At 33.5% G+C, this 22,156-nt stretch overlaps 1 protein-coding gene across 3 annotated transcripts in view; it reads left to right on the top strand.

Annotated features, from left to right (window-relative positions):
* BANK1 (B cell scaffold protein with ankyrin repeats 1) overlaps positions 1-22,156 on the top strand; it is a 634,941-nt gene that overhangs the window by 420,256 nt on the left and 192,529 nt on the right. For all 3 annotated transcript variants that reach the window (XM_054253119.2, XM_002745525.7, XM_008992921.5), the window contains exon 6: positions 12,797-12,902. In XM_054253119.2, the coding sequence (XP_054109094.1) occupies positions 12,797-12,902 (106 nt within the window). The remainder of the gene's footprint in view (positions 1-12,796; positions 12,903-22,156) is intronic.

Genomic DNA, 22,156 nt, shown 5'->3' with positions numbered 1-22,156 from the left:
GGAACTCTAAACTATCTTCAGAATTCTTAAAGTATGCTTTTACAGTAAACCAAATCAAAACATAGGAAATAAGCAAAATACATCTTTGAAAAGAAAATATAACTTCTAGGAATGTCCCCCTACCCCCACCAATTCCCCATAGGTCAGCCTTTAATTTTGTTAATCTTGGTACCTTAGGTAGCAAAACACAAAGAAGCATACATCAATTATGCTCAAATCTCTCCTAACAAATCTAGTGAACATTTTCTTGTTGATTTAACTTGAGTTTCCAGCAACAATTAACACTGTTGACCAAAGTCACTGTCCTGATTCCATTTTTTGGTGTTCTTTGCTTCCATGGGCCATCTTTTCCTGGTTTTCCTCTAACTTCCATAGTGTTTCCTTCTCAATATTCTTTGTAGTTTCTTCAATCTGTGACCTATAAAATAAAGTTCCTGATTGATCAAGTTTTAATTCTTAGACTACTTTTATTTTATTTTATTTTTTATTTTTATTTTTTTATTTTTTTACTATTTAGTATGATTTTTTAATGAGTTTTATGTAACAAGCCTTTATCAGGTTAATGAAGTTTACTTCTGTTTCTAGTTTTACAAGATTAGTTTTGTTTCTTATTATGAATGGATATTGGATTTTATCACCCTGCTTTGAATTCATCAAATGTTTTTATTTTTTTTTAAATTTTTTATTGGATTTTAGGTTTTGGGGTACATGAGCAGAGCATGCAAGACAGTTGCATAGGTACACACATGGCAGTGTGCTTTGCTTTTCTTCTCCCCTTCACCCTCATTTGGCATTTCTCCCCAGGCTATCCCTCCCCACCTCCCCCTCCCACTGGCCCTCCCCTTTTCCCCCCAATAGACCCCACTGTTTAGTACTCCCCTTTCTGTGTCCATGTGTTCTCATTTTTCATCACCCACCTATGAGTGAGGATATGTGGTGTTTCATTTTCTGTTCTTGTGTCAGTTTGCTGAGGATGATGTTTTCCAGATTCATCCATGTCCCTACAAACGACACAAACTCATCATTTCTGATTGCTGCATAATATTCCATGGTGTATATGTGCCACATTTTTCCAATCCAGTCTATTATCAATGGGCATTTGGGTTGATTCCAGGTCTTTGCTATTGTAAACAGTGCTGCAATGAACATTCGTGTACATGTGTCCTTATAGTAGAATGATTCATATTCTTTTGGATATATACCCAGTAATGGGATTGCTGGGTCAAATGGAATTTCTATTTCTAAGGCCTTGAGGAATCACCACACTGTCTTCCACAATGGTTGAACTAATTTACACTCCCACCAACAGTGTAAAAGTGTTCCTTTTTCTCCACATCCTCTCCAGCATCTGTTGTCTCCATATTTCTTAATGATCGCCATTCTAACTGGCGTGAGATGGTATCTCAATGTGGTTTTGATTTGCATCTCTCTCATGACCAGTGACGATGAGCATTTTTTCATATGATTGTTGGCCTCATATATGTCTTCTTTGGTAAAGTATCTGTTCAGATCCTTTGCCCACTTTTGAATGGGCTTGTTTGTTTTTTTCCTATAAATCTGTTTGAGTTCTTTGTAAATTCTGGATATCAGCCCTTTGTCAGATGGGTAGACTGCGAAAATTTTTTCCCATTCTGTTGGTTGCCGATCCACTCTAGTTACTGTTTCTTTTGCCGTGCAGAAGCTGTGGAGTTTCATTAGGTCCCATTTGTCTATTTTGGCTTTTGTTGCCAATGCTTTTGGTGTTTTGTTCATGAAGTCCTTGCCTACTCCTATGTCCTGGATGGTTTTGCCTAGATTTCCTTCTAGGGTTTTTATGGTGCCAGGTCTTATGTTTAAGTCTTTAATCCATCTGGAGTTAATTTTAGTGTAAGGTGTCAGGAAGGGGTCCAGTTTCTGCTTTCTGCACATGGCTAGCCAGTTTTCCCAACACCATTTGTTAAACATGGAATCCTTTCCCCATTGCTTGTTTTTGTCAGGTTTATCAAAGATTGTATAGTTGTATGTATGTTCTGTTGCCTCCGGTGCCTCTGTTTTGTTCCATTGGTCTATATCTCTGTTTTGGTACCAGTACCATGCTGTTTTGATTACTGTAGCCTTGTAGTATAGTTTGAAATCCGGTAGTGTGATGCCCCCCGCTGTGTTCTTTTTGCTTAGAATTGACTTGGCTATGCGGGCTCTCTTTTGGTTCCATATGAAGTTCATGGTGGTTTTTTCCAGTTCTGTGAAGAATGTCAATGGTAGCTTGATGGGGATAGCGTTGATTCTGTAAATTACTTTGGGCAGTATAGCCATTTTTAGGATATTAATTCTTCCTAACCATGAACATGGAATGTTTCTCCATCTGTTTGTGTCCTCTCTGATTTCGTTGAGCAGTGGTTTGTAGTTCTCCTTGAAGAGGTCTCTTACGTTCCTTGTGAGTTGTATTCCAAGGTATTTTATTCTTTTTGTAGCAATTGCGAATGGCAGTTCGCTCTTGATTTGGCTTTCTTTAAGTCTGTTATTGGTGTAGACGAATGCTTGTGATTTTTGCACATTGATTTTATATCCTGAGACTTTGCTGAAGTTGCTTATCAGTTTCAGGAGTTTTTGGGCTGAGGCGATGGGGTCTTCTAGGTATACTACTATCATGTCGTCTGCAAATAGAGACAATTTGGCTTCCACCTTTCCTATTTGAATACCCTTTATTTCTTTTTCTTGCCTGATTGCTCTGGCTAGAACTTCCAGTACTATATTGAATAGGAGTGGTGAGAGAGGGCATCCTTGTCTAGTGCCAGATTTTAAAGGGAATGCTTCCAGTTTTTGCCCATTCAGTATGATATTGGCTGTTGGTTTGTCATAAATAGCTTTTATTACTTTGAGATACGTTCCATCGATACCGAGTTTATTGAGGGTTTTTAGCATAAAAGCCTGTTGAATTTTGTCAAGTGCCTTCTCTGCGTCAATTGAGATAATCATGTGGTTTTTGTTTTTGGTTCTGTTTATGTGGTGAATTACGTTGATAGACTTGCGTATGTTGAACCAGCCTTGCATCCCTGGTATGAATCCTACTTGATCATGATGAATAAGTTTTTTGATTTGCTGTTGCAATCAGCTTGCCAATATTTTATTGAAGATTTTTGCATTTTTAAATAAATATTCCCCCTGCATGTTATATCATTAATTCTTAAGATATATTCCAAATGTGATTTCCCTTTAAACCTCATTTTTCTCAGTGCTCTTCTACTCAGGAAATGCATCATCATCAGTCCAGTTTAAAAACCACAAACATAAAAGTCTCCTTAAACCTTCTTACATCCTTGCTCTACAAATTCAATTCACACTGATACATATACATTTTACTTACTAAATATTGCTCACTTCTCCTTTCCAGGTCTCACACTTTAGTCCATCGCTTTTTCTTTTGCCTAAACTACTAGAATAGCCTCCTCCTTGGTCCTCCACCGTAAGTCCTTGCACACCTCCTACTATCTCAAATTCATAGTCTGGGAGGTTTTTGTTTTGTTTTGTTTTTGTTTTTTGAGACAGAGTTTCACTCTTGTCACCCAGGCTAGAGTGCAGTGGCATGATCCGTAACCTCCATGCCCCCTGCCCCCACCCAAAGGATTTTCCTGCCTCAGTCTCCTGAGTAGTTGGGTTTACAGGGGCCTGCCAACACCCCAGGCTAATTTTTTAATTTTTAATGGAGATAGGGTTTTGCCGTGTTGGTAAGCTGGTCTGGAACTCCTGATCTCAGGCTTCTCAAAGTGTTAGGATTACAGGCATGAGCCACCACACCCGGCCTAGGAAGTTCTTTTGAAGAGAAAGATCTCGGCATGTAATTCTACTCCAGCACTTCTATGGATTCCAACATGAGCCATATAGCCCTGCAGAGATTGTCTCTTCTCTTTCTCTCCAGTTTAATCTTACTTTTCTGCATCTCTGTGTATTCCAGGCACATTGGTTGGCTTAGTTCCTGGACCATGCCATGCAGTTTACTTCAGGGAACTTTGCATGTGCTCCTCTAGCTAACTGAAGCACTTTTCCAGTTCCCTTTTATTCTCACTATTTTTGCCTAGTTAATTCAAATTCTTCGTCTAAATTTTAATTCTAGAATCTCTTTCTCAGTGAATCCTTCCCTGATCCTCCACAACTCCCTGTATATCTCTTTGTAAAACTAATCATATTCTAATTTGACATTTTTATGTGTGACATTTCTCAAATTAATGACTGCCTTTCATTATTACAGTCAGTAAGGGCAAAGATACCATCTACAGTTTTGCATTGGCTAACAATGGGGAAATGTTCTGAGAAATGCATTGTTAAGCAATTTCATCATTGTACAAACATCACTATGTGCAAAGATCACTCAGTGTACTTATCCAAACCCAGGCTAGGAGTATAACCTGCTACACACCTAGGCCTGGTATAACCTGTTGCTCCTAGACCACAAACCTGTATAGAACAGTATTCTACTGAATAGTGTAGGCAACTATAACACAAGGGGAAGTAGTTGTGTATCTGAATATATCTAAACACAGAAAACACAACAACAATGTAATATAAAATATTTTTAAAAGGTACATCCATGTGCAGCTCTATTATAATCTTTGGGATCACTGTTGTATATGAAGCCTGTCATTGACCAAAATATTCTTATGCAATACATGGCTCTATTTGGTTCTCCGTTTTATCTCCAGGACCAAGGACACTATAAGACACATGTATGCTCAATAAATATTTTGTTGGGTGAATAGGAGGTGAAATAATTGTATACATTAAGTTTCCCACGCAGTTTCAAGTGACCCACTTATTAGAGTCCTTTGTTCTAATTGCCACAGGCACAGGCACAGCCCCTTTTTGAGGAGGCAGTGGGACTACTGGCTGAAGCAGAAACAGCAAGGCAAAGAAGGGAAGTACCACAAAGGAAAGAATCAAATGAATATAAACAAGATGGATTCTGTCACATAGCTTGGAAACTAGCTCCCCAAACAAACTAAAAAAGAAATTTCTAAAGTATTTTAAATAAATCATGGCATCATTTATAGAAAGCATCTTTGAGAGACATTGTTTTGAGTATGTTATTGCTATATTTGTCTTAAAACTTTGTCTGATATTTAACAGGACGTTGTTAAGAAATGGTTGCTAAAAAGAGGCAAGGGTGAGAAAGGGCATGTTTCTTTTTTTTTTTTTTTTTTTTTGAGGCGGAATTTCGCTCTCGTTACCCAGGCTGGGATGCAATGGCGTGATCTTGGCTCACCGCAACCTCTGCCTCCTGGGTTCAGTCAATTCTCCTGCCTCAGCCTCCTGAGCAGCTGGGATTACAAGCACGCACCACCGTGCCCAGCTAATTTTTTGTATTTTTAGTAGAGACGGGATTTCACCATGTTGACCAGGATGGTCTCTGTCTCTTGACCTCGTGATCCACCCGCCTCGGCCTCCCAAAGTGCTGGGATTACAGGCTTGAGCCACCGCGCCCGGCCAGTTCTTATACTTAATTTAATTCGCACAATAGAAACACTTTTGTTTGTCTCTTACATTATGAATGTCATTAAGTATCTCCATTAATGAGTCTGTTCAGGTTTGGTCAAGTTAAAACTTTGAGACGTTTTGACATGAATTAACAATATGTTGAAAAATTCAGCACAATCAAGTTTCAGTCAATACTCTAGAAGTGTATTAAGAAAACTTTTATCAGATTGTCCTTACATAAATTATGATGTTCATGCATTTTGCATGATTGATGGGGATGTTAGTCATTCCCCAGTATTTCTTTTTTCCTTTTTTACAGAGTAATGTAACATTTATCTGAGCACATGGAAATGTTGCATTTCCTCCTTGCAGCTAGGTGTAGTCAAAGGACTAAGTGTTGCCCAAAGGCATGGCATGTCAGTGGAAGCAATATGTGCAAATTTATGAGCATGTCCTTAAAAGACAAGTAGAGTCATGCTCTCTCCCTCACTGACTTTTTCTTTTGACTGGCTTGAATTTCAACAAGGAAGTGATGGATGAACCTTCTTGTCCCATAAAGATAACATGTAAAAGTGAAATGAGACCGAAAGGGCCTGGAGTCCTAAATCCAGGGCTTTTTTCTTGTTTAAGGCACTATCATTTGGGTCTCTGTGTTGTAATAGCAAAATCTACATTCTAACTAATGTAAAAGCCATGTGTTAAGAATTTAGAAATAATGAAAGACTATGTGTTTTGTCAGTGGAAAAGCCAGTTTGGAGGGTTAAGCCTCCTTGTTGCTAGACTTACATGCTCTTCTTAAATCATGATTACATGTCATAAATTTTTATATCCCAGAGTTCACATAATAGTATTTAGAGAAAATTGAATTAATTTTTACTGGAAAATTTACATATCTACATTTATAATATTACATTTAAACTTGTAAAACATTCTGTCAGTTAATTGTTATTAAGATTCATAGCTAATGAGTCCTGGAGCAGTCATTTAAATGCAAGCTTCTTGAATCTCAAAACATATTTTCTTTATGTTATAATACCAGTTCCAAGTATTTAAAAAGATTCTGTGGCCATATGAAGACCTAATCAGTAACACATATAAAATCATTTGCATTGTTTTATATTTGTTTTTGAATTTTTAGCCACAGATACTGCAATTCAAATAAATGATTCATTCAAAACAGAAAATTAATTTGATAAAAGAAAATATATTTTTTAGATTTATACACTTAAATTATTATTTTAAATTAACTGCTTTGAGTTGAGTACTTATAAAGTTTTTTTTAAAAACAGTCTTTGCATAACCCTAGAAAATACTTGTTTTGCTCTTTTGCCTATCATTTTCTTTACAAGTTACAGTACGAATTTTTCTTTAAAGTTTTGTAAACTATCAAATTTCACTTTAAATGGCTGTTTTGGCTCTTTCATGACATACATTTAACAACAGTGGAACAAATGAGATGACCTTTCTTTTACTAGTGAAACTTAAACAAGCACAGCAATTTGTTATAAGAAAAGCAAGGTTGTTTTCAGCTCAACCATTGACTTTCCTTTTAGATACTTGAAGGTAAAGAGCAAAAATGCTACAATTATAAAATGGGTTTTCTCTCCTGTTATGAACATTTCACAGTTCTCCTATGGTTATTTTACTAAAATTGTGTCTTTTGTTAATTAAGGCTCTTTATTATTACTGTCTTTCTCTACTGCATTTTTTAAATTACATTAATATTCTGTGACTGGACTACTTAGAGGTTTCTTTGCCTATCATCAATGCTTAAAAGCCCTCTTCTTGGCCTACCTCCATTTACGGAAGCTTGAAAGACCAGATTTCAACATTTCTAACTAACCTTGCAGTTAGACATGTCATGTGAGAGAGTTTTCAACAAGACACAATGGGCCGTCTTTGGAACTTTTGCTTTTCTGATTAAACAAAGAAAAATAATAGGTATGGTTGGCTGTAGCCCACTCTCCCAGCACCCTCACTTCCCACACACATCACTTTTCTTGCTCTTTCTGGCTAAACGTCAATATAATGTTCGGAATTGCAGTGGTCATCTTGAAGCCATAGGAGCATAATTTATTCTTTACCTAAATACTATTTCAGATTTTATTCTTCTCTCTCCATGATTAGAATGTAGGATTAAATTTAGTATGTTTAGAATGTAAAGATGTAAGTTAGAATCCTTATTCTACCACTTATTAACTCTACACATTTGGGTGTTACTGAATTTTTTGTACCATGATCATCACCTCTATAAAAGTAGACATTTAGAAAAATCTACCTTGCAGGATGTGATAAAAGTTAGAGATAGATTATATAGACAGCCTAGCATATTAACAGTGCTCCATATGTGGTAGTTATTACTACTAAACTGTCTGAATATGCTCATTGCATACCTATGCCTATAACATATATCCTTGCCCAGCACTCCAATGATCTGAAATACTTCCCAACTACTTACATTATGTGATACTGTCCTAAATGCTTTCAAAGACAGCCTCTCGATGTCATTGTGATCAGTGTTCACACCCCTCATCAAAGAGAGGAGCGAAATTCAACTGCAAATGGGGTGCTTCTATGTAAATATCTATATATCTCAAGGAATTAAGTTTTGTGTAACAAATATTTGGGGGGATTGTTAGTATTAAACTTAATTTTTAGATAAACATTCATATATAGTTGTAGGATATATAGAAAAGAACTATGTGATATGGTAGCCTGTGCTTTGCAAGGACTTTGTTCATTTCATTTAAATCATTGAAACTTATATTTGCAGAACTGTTTGTAGTACTCCCTTTTATTGTTTTGATGTCTGCAGGGTGTGCACTGATACCTTTTGTTTCATCTGTGATATTTGTAATCTGCATTTTCTCCCTATTTTTCTTTGTAAGTCTTGCTAGAGGCTCATCAATTTTATTGATCCTTTAAAAGAATCACTTGTTATATGATTTTTCTTCATTGTTTTTATACTGTCATTTTTTAGTTCTGCTGTTGTATTTATTGTTCTCGTCTGCTTGCTTTGAGTTTATTACATTCTTTTTCTACATTCTCGAAATAGGAACCTAGATGATTGATTTGAGACTTTTTCTCTTTTACAGTGTATTATAAAATTTTCTCAGCCCTCTTTTAGCTATGTTCTACAAATTTTCATATGTTGTATTTCACTTTCATTCAGCTTAATGTATTTTTAAAATTCTGTTCAGAGTTTCTCTTTGACCCACAGATTACTTAGTAGCATGCTGTTTGGTTTTTTAATGTTTGAAGACTTTCCTATGATTTTCCTGTTATGGATTCCTAGTTTGATTCCATGTGGTCAGAAAAGGCACTGTATGATTTATTCTAAATTTGTTAATATTTATTTTATGTCTCAGGATATGATCTATCTTGGTACACGTTTCTCAAATCCTTGGAAAGAATGTATTCTGCTGTTACTGGATGGAGTGGTCTATGTATGTGGATTGATGCTGATTGGTTAGATCATTGGATAATGGTGTGTTTGATTTTATAAATTTTTTTCTGATTTTCTGTCTACCAGTTGTAGATAGAGGTGTTTAAGTCAGCACTGTCATTGTGGAGTTGTCTGTTTCTCCCTTCAGTTCTGTCCATTTCTCCTTCACATTTTTTTGAAGCTTTGTTTTTTGGGCATACGTATTCAGGATTACTACGTCCTCTGGATGGATTGATTCTGTCACTTCCTGGGATTGATTCTCATCTTTTCTTGGGACTCTGATCACAAGAATGTTCAATCTTTTGTGATAGCCTTACAAGTCCTTAAAGCTTTGCTTATTTACTTCAGTATATTTTCTTCCTATTGTTCCCATTGAGTAATTTTTATTGTTCTGTCTTCAAGTTCACTGATTGCTTCTTCTATTCTCTTCGTGTCACTGTTAAGCCTACCCAGTGAGGTATAATTTTGATTATTGTATTTTCAGTTATAAAAATTCTGGTTGGTTCTCCTTTATATCTTCTATTTATTTGAAGAGACTTTCTGTTTTCCTGATAAGCCTTTCTATTTTTTATTTGTTTCAATCCTGATTATAATTGCTGACCGAACTGTTTTTTTTTTTTTTTAAGTAGAGCTGTTTTCAAACTTTTGACAGACAATTCTAATATCTTTGTCTCCTTGGTGTTGGCATTTTTATTTGTTATTTCTTTATAATCAATTTGACATCTCCCAGATACTTCATATAAAAAGTGGTTTTCTTCTGAAAATTGAACATTTTATTTGAATTTAGGAAGAGGGAAAAAGAAAGTAGGACTACTCTATATTTCTGGAAGTGAAGTCCATAATTTTGAATATTATTTAAAATAAAATTCATATCTTTATATTTTCTCTATAGGAAGAAATAATCATCATAATAAAGTTGTTTATCAGAAATAACTGTAAATTTATATAACACTCAGATTCAATAAAATTGTGATTTAAATACACATGGCAATTATTTTTAAGTTACATTCATCAATCCATTATTCCCACATATGAAACTAAAAAAGTTTTCTTGGGAGTAGTCTTACACTTTCTTCACACACACAAAGCATTGTTTTTAACCAGCCTTCTGGCTATTTCATGTCTCCGTTTGTCTTCTGTTTTCCTTTTCCAATGTTCTCAATAAATTCAGATGTATATGTGCATCCATATATATGTATTTATTATGGATATATAATTTTTTCTATAACAAACTAATAACACTAATATAACTTCATGATTTTATTCTATTCTTAATTTCACATCAAGTTTATTAACTAAAATCTTAGGATAAATGTGATTTGTGCTTAGCAAACTTTATACCCTTTTATTTTACTCTTTCTTTTTAAAAGATTGGTACAATTGTATCAACTTCATCAAATGTTCTTGGGGTTGTATAATTTATTTTAAGAAAAGAAAAATTCTAATTTATGGCATTTAAAAATTTCAATATCAATGTTTAGAAAGGATGCATATTGTGTCTTTGAAACTTTTAAAAGGAGCATAACTACTCAAATCAGATATTTTTAGTTAAGTTGTCATTTAGGGAGAAATGTTGGGATTAATTTTCATAGCCATTTCTGTGATTTTTCACATCTTTGTTTTGTGTTATATACCACTTATTTCTATGCAAGCATAATACTAGGAGTATGATTATTAAATTAAAATAGAGGGGGTATGATTCAACTATAGTGGGCTAGAATATTAAGAGTTATCCATATTCTTTCCTAATTAATTGTCTTTGTCTGTGGTAATCCTTTTTTCTGATTCTGAATACATTGCTACTTTATTTTACAAATTCAATTATATTATCTATAGCATTTCTCATGTTAAAGTGCTGTGTTACCCTGCATGAGAAATGGTAGTCCTCATATTCCTAGTGGGAACTCTTGCTCTTTTGAATTTACATCTGTGTTTTAAAATCTCAGATCTGGAAGGAATCCCAGAAACTGTTTTATGCCTAACTTATACGTGAGTATAATAACTCTATGCCACACCAACCTCTACCCACTAGATTTTGTATATTTTTAAAAAGAAATAATGAAAGTATCTCTTCATGTAAAATGACAATGGCTAGATAATATGCTATGCAGAACTGTCATGGCCACTGACACAAATTTTAAAGAAAATTTACAAATTAATGTTATGATTTTCATATATTTAAAATTTATTTCATCAGTTTATTTTGCTGATACACATTTTTTAGCTTTAATATAAAGTGTGAACATATTACCAATAACTTTTTGCCCCTCTGCTCCTTTCAAATGCTTCCTGAAAAGATTAAAAGAGTAATAATAGCTAATATAAAATTGTCTCATCTTCATTTATAGGATTGGTTCCGTTGAATATCAGTACCCAACTCCATAAACAATCGTAATCATGCAAAATCCTAAATAAGTTTAATTTATTTCACATAACAAGTGTTTCCACATTAAGCATTAATAGGCCTGAAACACTTACTACATCAAAGATGAACTGCAAACTTAGCAGGTATTCAAGGCCCTATTTGAAATGCGCACTTCCTTTTTATCTCTCATTCTTCTGTATTCGTATGGAAATTCCCAGAGTCCTTAACGAGGCTATGCATTTTGATAGCTACATGACTATATGCAATTTATATTTTAGTCTAAAATGCTCCTTGTGTGCATGGTAATCTCAACCTGTAGCATGTCTTCTATAAAGCCTTTGCCTGCCAGTTCTTTCTCTCTGCAACTGAGGCAGTTTCCTTTTGCCCACACTACACCTAACTCATAGTGACTTTCAACATGGTACCTGGGACTCTTCATTGCCCATTTGTGATTACATTACTGAATTTTTAGAAGTCAGAGCTTGTTGTCACATGTTTCCTTTTTCTTCTTTTAAAAAATATATTCCAAAGCTAAGGGCTTTGCACAGTCTGTGGTGTTTGCTAGATGCTTGTGAATGTTGGGTTTGTTCTGCGTTACATAGCTACAAGTTGAGAAAAGGATTTTTCAGTCCTTCTTTACACTCCTCAGTAGGACTTCCAAGAAATCGAGGGAGACCTAAACCACTTTATTACTTGCACCCAGAATTCTGAATTTAAAAAGTAAAGGAACAAAATTATCTTTTTGTTCAATCCAATTATTTAATTTGTGGTTATATATTGACAATCTTTCTAGTTTTATTTTTGGAAATTCTTTCAAAAGGCTTAATTAGGAACTTTGGTTCCACAGTGCCCTCCTCATCCCGTGACTTTCTTGATTGGCCGACCTCCTTAGCTGTAATCATCTGTATCTTGAGCAATTTGCTCCCAGTCATGGCATGACATAATAAACTGGAAAAGAATACTGGTCTTTGTAATAGGTTATATCATGGACAACACTTGATTACTGGATGGCTGCTCTAGAAATGCTCAGTTAGGGAAGTAAAGTAGAATATAGTTGTTCTGTATCTGCAGGGGAAAAGAAAGGCCTAGATAAATATTTTTCCTTACTCAGACACAGCAATAATATAATTTAAAACCATCTCACTTTCAATCCTTAAGTTGAAGAAAAAGACTCATCATTTTATTATTTCATTTATTGAACTGAAAAATATATTTTTACCAAAATTTACTACTGAAACAAATTTCCTTATTACCCTTGACCTATTGTAATTCTCTTTTAAAATTTGTATTTGAGCAGTTACAGTTACTTATCCAAAAGCAAACACTTTTATTTCTTGAATCCATTTTTCTATTATCTTAATAATTGATTTTTAGGCAAGGCCCTAATGTTCTGATTTGTTCATTCTAAAAAGGTTTCAGTGTTACTAAAGACTAGCCATTGTTTACTCCACTTAATAAATTTTTATTAAATTGCACTAAAATGAGTTTCTACGTAAATAATTAGCTTAATGAAAATTTTCTTTTCCACTTGAAAACAGAATGACATTGAAGCACTTGATGATGTCCTTACATCCATATTCAAACATGAGATACCATATTATGAGTTCCAATCTCTTCAAACTGAAATTTCCTCTCAAAAAAAATGTGAGTATTTTCCAGCTGCATCAATCATTCTTTATATAACATTCCATTCTATATGACTCTTTAATAAATGCTATAGCCCAAAATATAGGTAGCTGCACTGCTGATGAGATGATTTAGACGACTCCTGACTCCTTGTGAAAAGGTATATTAGTACAAACTTCTCAATATTCATTTGGTTTTTTTTTTTTGTTTTTTAATCCAAGCCACTAAAAATGCACATAACTTTTGCAATTAACAAGCCTACTTCTTGACTTTTATTCTAAGGACATGTTTGGGCAACTACTTTTATGATAGAAATTGTTCATCATATTATTGTTTATAATAACCAAAAAGTAGAAATAATATTACAAAGATAAGTGATTATATATTTTTTCATACACCTATTAATGCAACCATTAGAAGTTAGTATTATGATAAATGTATTTGCTTGCCAGGGTGATGTTTTGATGTATACTTAAGTGAATTAGAAGCAGGCTATGTAGCAGAGAGAGTGTGATCGTCTGTGTAAAAATGTACATGTACATTTAACAGCATATAGGTTTATATATATAAGTTGATGGACTGGACAGATTTGCAGCTAGTGTTTACAGTAGTTATGTTTGGGTTGTACAATTTCAAATATTACATCTTGTTTCATTTTATTGAATCTGTATTTTCTATGACAACTATGTATTATAATATGTGGTTAAAAAATACAAATATCAAGAAAAGTATATATAGGAGCTATACATGAAACATTCTATTTCCAAATGTCATTGTGAAATCAGTAGTATATTTTAGAATTTTTTCTGTTCCTGCATAGTTTGTTGACATACTGTTTCTAATTTATTGATATGCCAACTGTGTGTGAAATACTAAGGTAGAGGTGTAATGGTGAGTATGACAGACATGAAGCTAAACAATATGAGAAGTTAGTGTTGATATATTAAAAACTATTGAGCAAAGTTTTATTTTCTGTAGGGTTTCTGTGCTATTTAAAGCAATTTTTTCATCAGCCTGGGAGGATTCAAGACAGAAATAAGAAAAGAGTAGGAGTCCTAAGGCACAGCTGCTTGTGATTCACCTAGATATGTGAGAAGCAGTATAATGGTGAGGTTCTATTAGGGAGTAAAGTCAATGGTATGCTAGCTGTAAATAAGTACTTTTGTGAGATTAGTGACATTTTATTTTTGTTTCCAATGTGTATTTTAACAATATGTAATTCATTTACAAAATTAAATACTAGATGAGAATAGAAAAGGGACATGATATGATACTTTACTTACAACACATAATATTATTGGAGAAAAATAATATACAGGTATTTGTAGAAAGAGTGAGATAAACTTTGTGGTCGTGATTATATTAACAATAACATTTTAGGTAAAGGGTACATTATTTTTCAGGATGCACATCAAAAAGGAAGCGGGATTTTTACCTAGGTCTTAAATGATTATGGTTGTCAAAAGAATGGAAATAATATTCCAAAGATAGATAATTGATTAGCTAAATTTTGGCGCATCTATTAATAAAACCATCTGAAACTAATGTTACTGTAAATGTATTTCCTGCCTTGAATGATATTTCAATGTATACCTAATTGAATAAAAAGCAGTCTAGGTAACAGTTTAGTTTTATTTGGAAGTTATTTCAAAAGTCTTAATTAGGACTTTTATTCCACCCCACTCCTCACCTTATGGCTTTGTTAATTGACCCATCTCCTTAGCTATAATCATTTGTGTCTTGAGCCATTTGATCCTGGTAATAACCTTCATTCAGTCTAGGGAACCAATGAGGACAGAGAAAGGGAAAAGAAATTCTAGGCAAGAGAAAGTGCATATAATGGTGTGAAGATGTACAATTGTACAGATTTCCTCAGCATTATATTTGCTTAGGTTTCTGGATCAAAATTCTGGAGATGGAGAAGATGGAATGGTTTTGGTCTCTTGTTTTTATAAGTAAAGAATTCTAGGTAAGATTAAAACTGCCTCTGAATATACTGTTTAGGTTGTGGAATACGAATTTTGGAGCTAAAAAAGCTTGAGACAATTTTGGTCCCTTACTTTTGAGATGAAGAACTCTGAATGGGTTACATCAGAGCCCCTAAAAATGTGAATCTGGTTCAATAGGGCTGGGGAACATTCTAAGCATCTGCCTTTCTAAGAAGATTGCAGGTGAAGCTGATGCTTCTCCACTTCAGACCTATCAAGACTTCAGAGCAACTGTACCCAAACTTAGCCACATTTTGTAATCACCTGTGTAGCTTTTAAACATCCTATGCCCAAGTGATACCCTGTACCAATTTATTAATCTGAGAGTAGGTCCCAGCCATCATTAGTTTTTAAGCTTTCCAGGTGATTTCAATAGGCAGTCAAATTTACTAATACTTCAGTGTATTATAGACCAGCAAAATAATTCATCTTTATATTGAATTTTAGCACAGAAAAGATTACCCTCTCTTTACAAAGGTTATAAAGATAGTAGTATATGAAAGTTTTGAACCATCACTAGAATTTAATAATAATTTTTTATCGGAAAAAAATTCCAAAATTAAAAAAAAATTTAAAGCTAAAAATGAAAAGTTGATATAATCCAGATAACTCATTCAGAATCATTATTGCTGGGTATTACTGTGTAACAGATGTTATTAAACCTATACATAACAGAGCCAAAGAATCTCCATAACATTAAGCTGTAATTTCTAATTAAAATACAAAATAATATATGTAATAAGAATATGCAATAAAGACACGAATATGCCTGAGCTAAGGTTTTACTTGCCTCCTTGACCCTAGTCTTGGATCAGTGTCCGCTTCAGAATATCTAGTGTTTAATACTATGCACTTGTGTTTCATAATGTTCAAGTTGAATTGCTGGTACGGTTTAAGTTACCTTTATACATATATTAATTAAGGGAATTGGAGAGAGAAATGGTAAGTTGTTGAAGAAACTACTGGAGGTTTTCTGAGAGGTAAATTCAGCAAACCATGAGTCAGGTGTAACCCCAGGTATCTATCCCTGAGGACAGGTCTCTATTTGGTGAAATATTTTATTTATTATTATTAAACAGTTATTTATTTCTCTATATATTAGCTAAAAAAATGGGAAGTTGGGTCCCTCTGAGAGAACATAATCATAAGGAATTCAGAAAGTTTACATTGAGTATTGACCTACCCTAAGGATTTGTCATGGAATTACCTGCAGATATATATGTTTTTTTTAAATTATGGAGTGAAATGTTATAGCAACCAAAAATCTTATGATTGCCCCATCCTCTCTTTAAAGTTATTTTGGTAAATTTTGGGTTTAGTTTCCTGCCACTTCATTTATAATAAGTAAAATATCCTTACATGTCATTATGTCTTAGTCATTTTCTATTCCTCTCTAGACAATAAACTCCCTTATTTAACATGTTTTCCTGCATTGTAGGAGTGGGTGGAAATAAGATGGAAGGTACACAACAAATAAAATCTGCTTTAATGTTCTCTTACCTTGGAATGCTTCATTATTGATTTAAAATTAGTGCTTTCCACTGATAAGAATTTTTCATGCAAAGAAGTTTTCTCTAGGAGTAGAATGTTATCAGGCTTCTAACTAAACTTGGTATGCTAATATAATACAGGACCTCTGAACACGCAAGTCAGAACTAATTCATGAACAACTTTCTAGTGTGAGGATCATCAGCAATAGCAACTGTGAAGTCAATATAAAAGATCGTGATAGGCAGGCAATTTTTTGCTGATGTATATAGTACTTGAATAGAAAATATCAGAGTGTATCACTTGAAGTAAGAGTATTATTTTAAACAACTTCTGTTTCGGTTGTAGATTTATGTGTAAACACACATGCTATGAGTTGTCATTTAAAAAAATTTGAATGCCACTGACTTGGTGTGACAGTGAAGCAAAACAGCACACTGAGACAAACACAGTTGCTTTAGCCCTTCTGTAATTTCTCACCTATTCTGAGCTTCAAGCCTGCTGCAGAGTCTCATAAATCTAACTGCAGCAGATCCAAGTATTTTCGTAACTTCTTTTCAGAGCCCTTCCAAAGCCTGGATAATGCAGAGAATCTCTTGTCATGGACAGGAAAAAATATATAGTTTAGCTCGTTTTTATTTTTACTTTTTACAGTCTATGCATTTAACAAAATTTCACTTTGTACCTCATAAATTTTTACAAAAAGAGCTTGTTTTTAAAGGGGCTGCAGTTGCCAGTTCAATTATCATAAATGGTAATTAATTTAGAAAAATTAAACTAGGGTATTTTGCCCAGAATATCTACCTTCACTTAGAACTGGCTCAGTAGAAACCATGCCAATTTATAGAAAGCATGTCAAAGCCTATATTCATTTACAATTGGTAGCAGTATTTTAATCTGAAAGAGGACAGCAGATGATCACCCAGGACTATGCAAGTATTAACTCAGAATATTATCTCTGAATATATATTTGAAATATGGAGCATGTAACTGGATAGTCAATACATAATGTGGTGTTAACAGTAGCTCTAAGATTTGTCTAGGACTGGTAGTATCTTTAGGGTCACAGAAAATAGATCATTTGCAGGCACAACAGCTCAGCCTGTAATCCTAACACTGGGAGGCTGAGGTGGGCAGATCACAAGGTCAGGAATTCGAAACCAACCTGGCCAACGTGGTAAAACTGTCTCTACTAAAAACACAAAAAAATAGTTAGGTGTGGTGGCACGCACCTGTAATTCCAGCTACTAGGGAGGCTGAGGCAGGACAATCACTTGAACCTGGGAGGCGGAGATTGAAGTGAGATCAGATCACGCCACTGCACTCCAGCCTGGTAACAGAGTGAAACTCTGTGTAAAAAAAAATAATTACTTGCTAACTCAGTGGAGGAGAACTAAATGTCCATTGGATTGTCTTTTTTTACATCATTAAATAATTTAAACATGCAGAAAAATATAGAGAATAATATAAAGAACACCCTGTAGCTTTGTCAGATCTTAACATTTGCTTTGCTTCAGATCTTTTTTTCTTAATAAAATATTACAGATCTAGTTGAATTTCTCTATTTGACTCTGTGATTCCACACCTTGAAAATTAACTTATTTTGATTAAATTTCTTGACAGTCATTCCTGTAAAGTTCTTCATCCTTTCACTATGTATATTTATTTTCATGATTAACATATAGTGTTGTACAATTTTGTAAATTTTATGTAAATTATACTTTTCTTTCAACTTATTTTTTATCCTTATAAATTTTTATATCTATACATGTATATATGTAGATCTAGTACATCATTTTAAAAGTTCCATTGGATTATTTTGGTTGATTACAGCACAATATGTATCTGATCTGTCCTACTACTAAATATTAATGTTGTTTTTAAATTTTTTATCATTACAAGTAATGCCACAATGAAGAATCTTGTATATGAAACCCTATGCATATGTGTAATAATTTCTCAGGAGACACAATCACTTTGAAAACCGTGGTTAGACTTGTTCCTCTTTATCTTATGAGTTTGTTAACATCAAAAGTCTTATTTAAAATTATATTTTCAAATTATTTGTGGCTACTCCTTTCCTTGATACCTATGAGATGGAGCTATGTATAGTGAACTTTCTGGTCTAGACAGTTACGTTCATATTCTGCAGTGCTAGATATTTTCAAATTTCTAACAAAAATGTTTGCACTGATTAACAATTTCACTAGCAGTATTGTGGCATTGTTCCACATCTTTTGTATGTTAAGAATTGTAAAGCTATTTATTTTTGCCAATCTGACAGCTGTTAAGAATCTCACTCTTTAAATAATATTTTAAATACAAACATAGCTGAGCATCTTCTGTTTATTAACAGTTTCATTTTTCTTTAGTGAATTTCCATTCAATAGCCTTTATTTATTTCTGTTGTTATGCTTTTCTTATTGAAGTTTGGAAATGCTTTTTTCTTTTCAATATACCTATTCTAAATAGGGACTTTTTGTCAGTTTTTCACATTTGCAAAAGTGGCTTGCCTTTTATGTGATATTTTATGTGAACATATGATTAAAGTTTATAACAAATCTTGGTATGTATTAAAGCTAAACCCTGATTTTTCTTTAAATTATTTTTGTCCCACTTCTTCCTTTATTTGGTCTATGGTATTTAAGATCAGTATGTCATTTTTCCATGAAAAACTTTATGCAATTGAAATAAAGTTATAGATTAATTTGGTTAAAAAAAAGCAGGATACTTTATTTGTATCTGTTCACATCTTTCAAAAACTATTGTATTTCATAAAACTTATGTCAATCTTTGTTAAATTTATTCCTATTTATCTTAAGGTTTTGCTAACATCAAATATTCTTTTTTAAAAATTAGGTTTTAAAATCATTGGTGGATGCCCCTTTTCTTGATGTTTATGGGATGAAAACACATATTATATAATGTATAATGGCTCTACAGAGAAAGATGACTTTTGGTAAATGAGGAATTACTACTTTCTGAAAAGAAAATTAGGAAAAGATAGAATCAACAATGAGAAGATTTTATAAGAAATCTTTTTGAAATTATTTTCCAGTATATAAATTTCACAAAGCATGAAGTTTTAGGGATCTTTTCAGTTTGCATTTTAAATCATCTGAGAAGAAAGTTGGAAGCTGTGAAAAAAATCAATGTAAAAGTAAAAAAATGGGCAAGAGTATTTTTTTCTGGGATGAAAAGTAATAGATAATAGGGAAAAATGTAGTCATGTAAATTCATTTCAAATTAGTAACCAACACATCATCATTAAGTAAATATACTAAATTAAGGATTGATTTACACATAAGACATTATGAAAATGTCTAGTAATTAAATTGGAAATTTGGCATGTAAATTGTAAAATTACAGATTTTTTCACTTCAGTTTTTTTTGCTAATACAATCCACAGTACACATTTTCACATCTCCTGCCAATAATATTTTTAGCATATTCTCAAGCTAATGAACTGATGCTTCAGTCTGGATCAAATAATATAAAATAAAACAGCCAGTTTGAATCTTTCAGGTTTTTTTTACCTGAGTAACCAAAAAAATTTTTTTCAAAATTATACTACTGTTATTCATGTTTACAGTGTTTCTTCAAGGATTCTATATTTCTTCAGATGTGAAGTTTGAAAAGGTATGCTTACAAACATACTGTGGTTGGAGGCTGTGAGTATAAAATAGGAAGGAAAGAAGAAGGGAGAGAAAGAAGAAAAAAAAGAAACAATGTTGATACCAGGATGAGAATTTGTCCTTCTTCATCCTAGAATCACTTCCCAGACAAAGAATTATCTCTGGCCTGAGTATACAAGAAGCACAGATAGGGAAGACAGGGCATTATATCATACAGCGTCAAAGAAATTTTTTGACTTAGGATGCAAACTAACTGTGGAGCATAGGCAATGTGCTATCCTGAGTCCAGCTTTAAGGAACCAGCATTTAGAAATAGTAAGCCCTTTTCCACCTTTCAATGAACTTTATAATCCCCTCTCATCCCATTTCCATTACCATAACAACACATATTATGAAATAATATAAAGGACTATGTAATTATAGATGGAAAAGGTAAACCATTGAACATAGTATATTCCCCCAATTACAAGAACCTTGATGTGAAAGATTAGTGAGCAATCTTATTCATTCATTTATGTAACAAGTACAAACTAAGTGCCACTCTTCTAGGTGCTTCAGAAACAGGTGGCCTACATAGGAAAGTCCTTCTTCATGGAGCTTTTATTTAAGTCATCGAGTAATAAAACAGCAATGACAAAATAAACAAGACTATTGCAAATAGTGATATGAGTTATGAGAAAAATAAAGTGAGAAGATAGAGAGTTAGGAAGTGATGAAAAGCCATGTGAGGATTTTACACATGGCTTAATATCATCTGATTACATAAGACAAAATATTATTCTTGCTATTATGCAGAGAATAGATTATAGGTGTGTAAAAAGGGAAGTAGGGGCACCAGATAGGAGGCTGTCCTAGTAGTGACAGGAGAGGCTTGATGATGGCTGTCACCTGAGTGGTAGGAGTTCGCAGCCATAGCCTTGAAAAATTTTTCTGTAGAGAGTGCAGAGCAGGGCAAAGGTCTGAATCTTAGGCTGTTGTATTTAGAGGTTTAGGAGGGAAATTCCCATAAAGAGACTGAGAAGATGCAGCCACTGAAGTAGGAGAGAGATCTCTTAAAAGCCAACAGAAGATAATGTTTATAAGAGAAGAAAATTATCAACCGTGTCATGTCCTACTCCTGAGAGAAGTAAAAAAAAAAGCCACAAAATAACTTGTGATATACACAGAACCATTCATTAATGCTAGAAATGTACCCCATGGATCTAGGTACTACCAATTCTTTTGTGCCATGAAAATATTGTAGTTGTAGTGATTTCTCCTGAAACTAGGTATCGATAGGTATTATTTATAGAGCAAATGCCCAGGAAGATAAAGAATTATAATTTTGATTCACTATGTACCCCAAACTTAAAAAGCCACAAAATATCTAAAATGATATAGAAATGCAGACTGATTGAGATAATGCAAGATGTTAATGAGTGGAGAGGAAAAAGAGCTATCCAGATAAAACATAGAAGAGGATTATGAAAAGTTTCAATTGGCTGCTTTTTTGCTCATTTTCCAGTGTAGTGAACCTCAGTTTTACTTGCTGTATACTGTTTAACTATTTTAAGCCTCTCCAGAGTTTGTATCAGATAAATGAGACTGAGTTAAGATGTACAAATATTGGGAAAGGTATGACTGGAAGCTATAGGACAAATTATGAACAAGTTCATGTGAAATATGAAGGACAGGATAACAGATGTATCAAAAAATGTAACAGATTAGGCAAAGAACTCAAAGTGGGAGAACACCAGCATCAAGAGGAATATGATAAAGAGCAAACAGGGCTTGAAAGCTGAAGTAGTTTGGCTGCATTATCTCCAGCCACTTTTATACCATTCCTATCTGGCAAGTATCTGTTTCTGACTTGAGTCATCTTGGAAGCTGAAAAGGTAACCTGGAAAGTGAATTATTCATACATTCTTAGAGAACAAACTTTTGACAATAATGGAAATCTGAAAAATAAGTATGATCTCTACTGATTGACATCTAGTTGACTATAGGAAATTATATTCCTCATGATTATTATCTACAAAATGCAAATGGAAATTACTTTTGTAGCAATATAATGGGTACTCTTTAGCTGAAATAATATTCTAATACTGTTTTTCTCAAAATGCTATTCAGATTAAATATTTCTCTAAGAAATTATAAATATTATTTAGCATGTAATTTTTAA

This window comes from Callithrix jacchus, chromosome 3 (assembly GCF_049354715.1).
Source record: "Callithrix jacchus isolate 240 chromosome 3, calJac240_pri, whole genome shotgun sequence".
Classification (NCBI taxonomy): Eukaryota; Metazoa; Chordata; class Mammalia; order Primates; family Cebidae; genus Callithrix; species Callithrix jacchus.
This window is presented reverse-complemented; position numbering and strand designations above follow the sequence as displayed.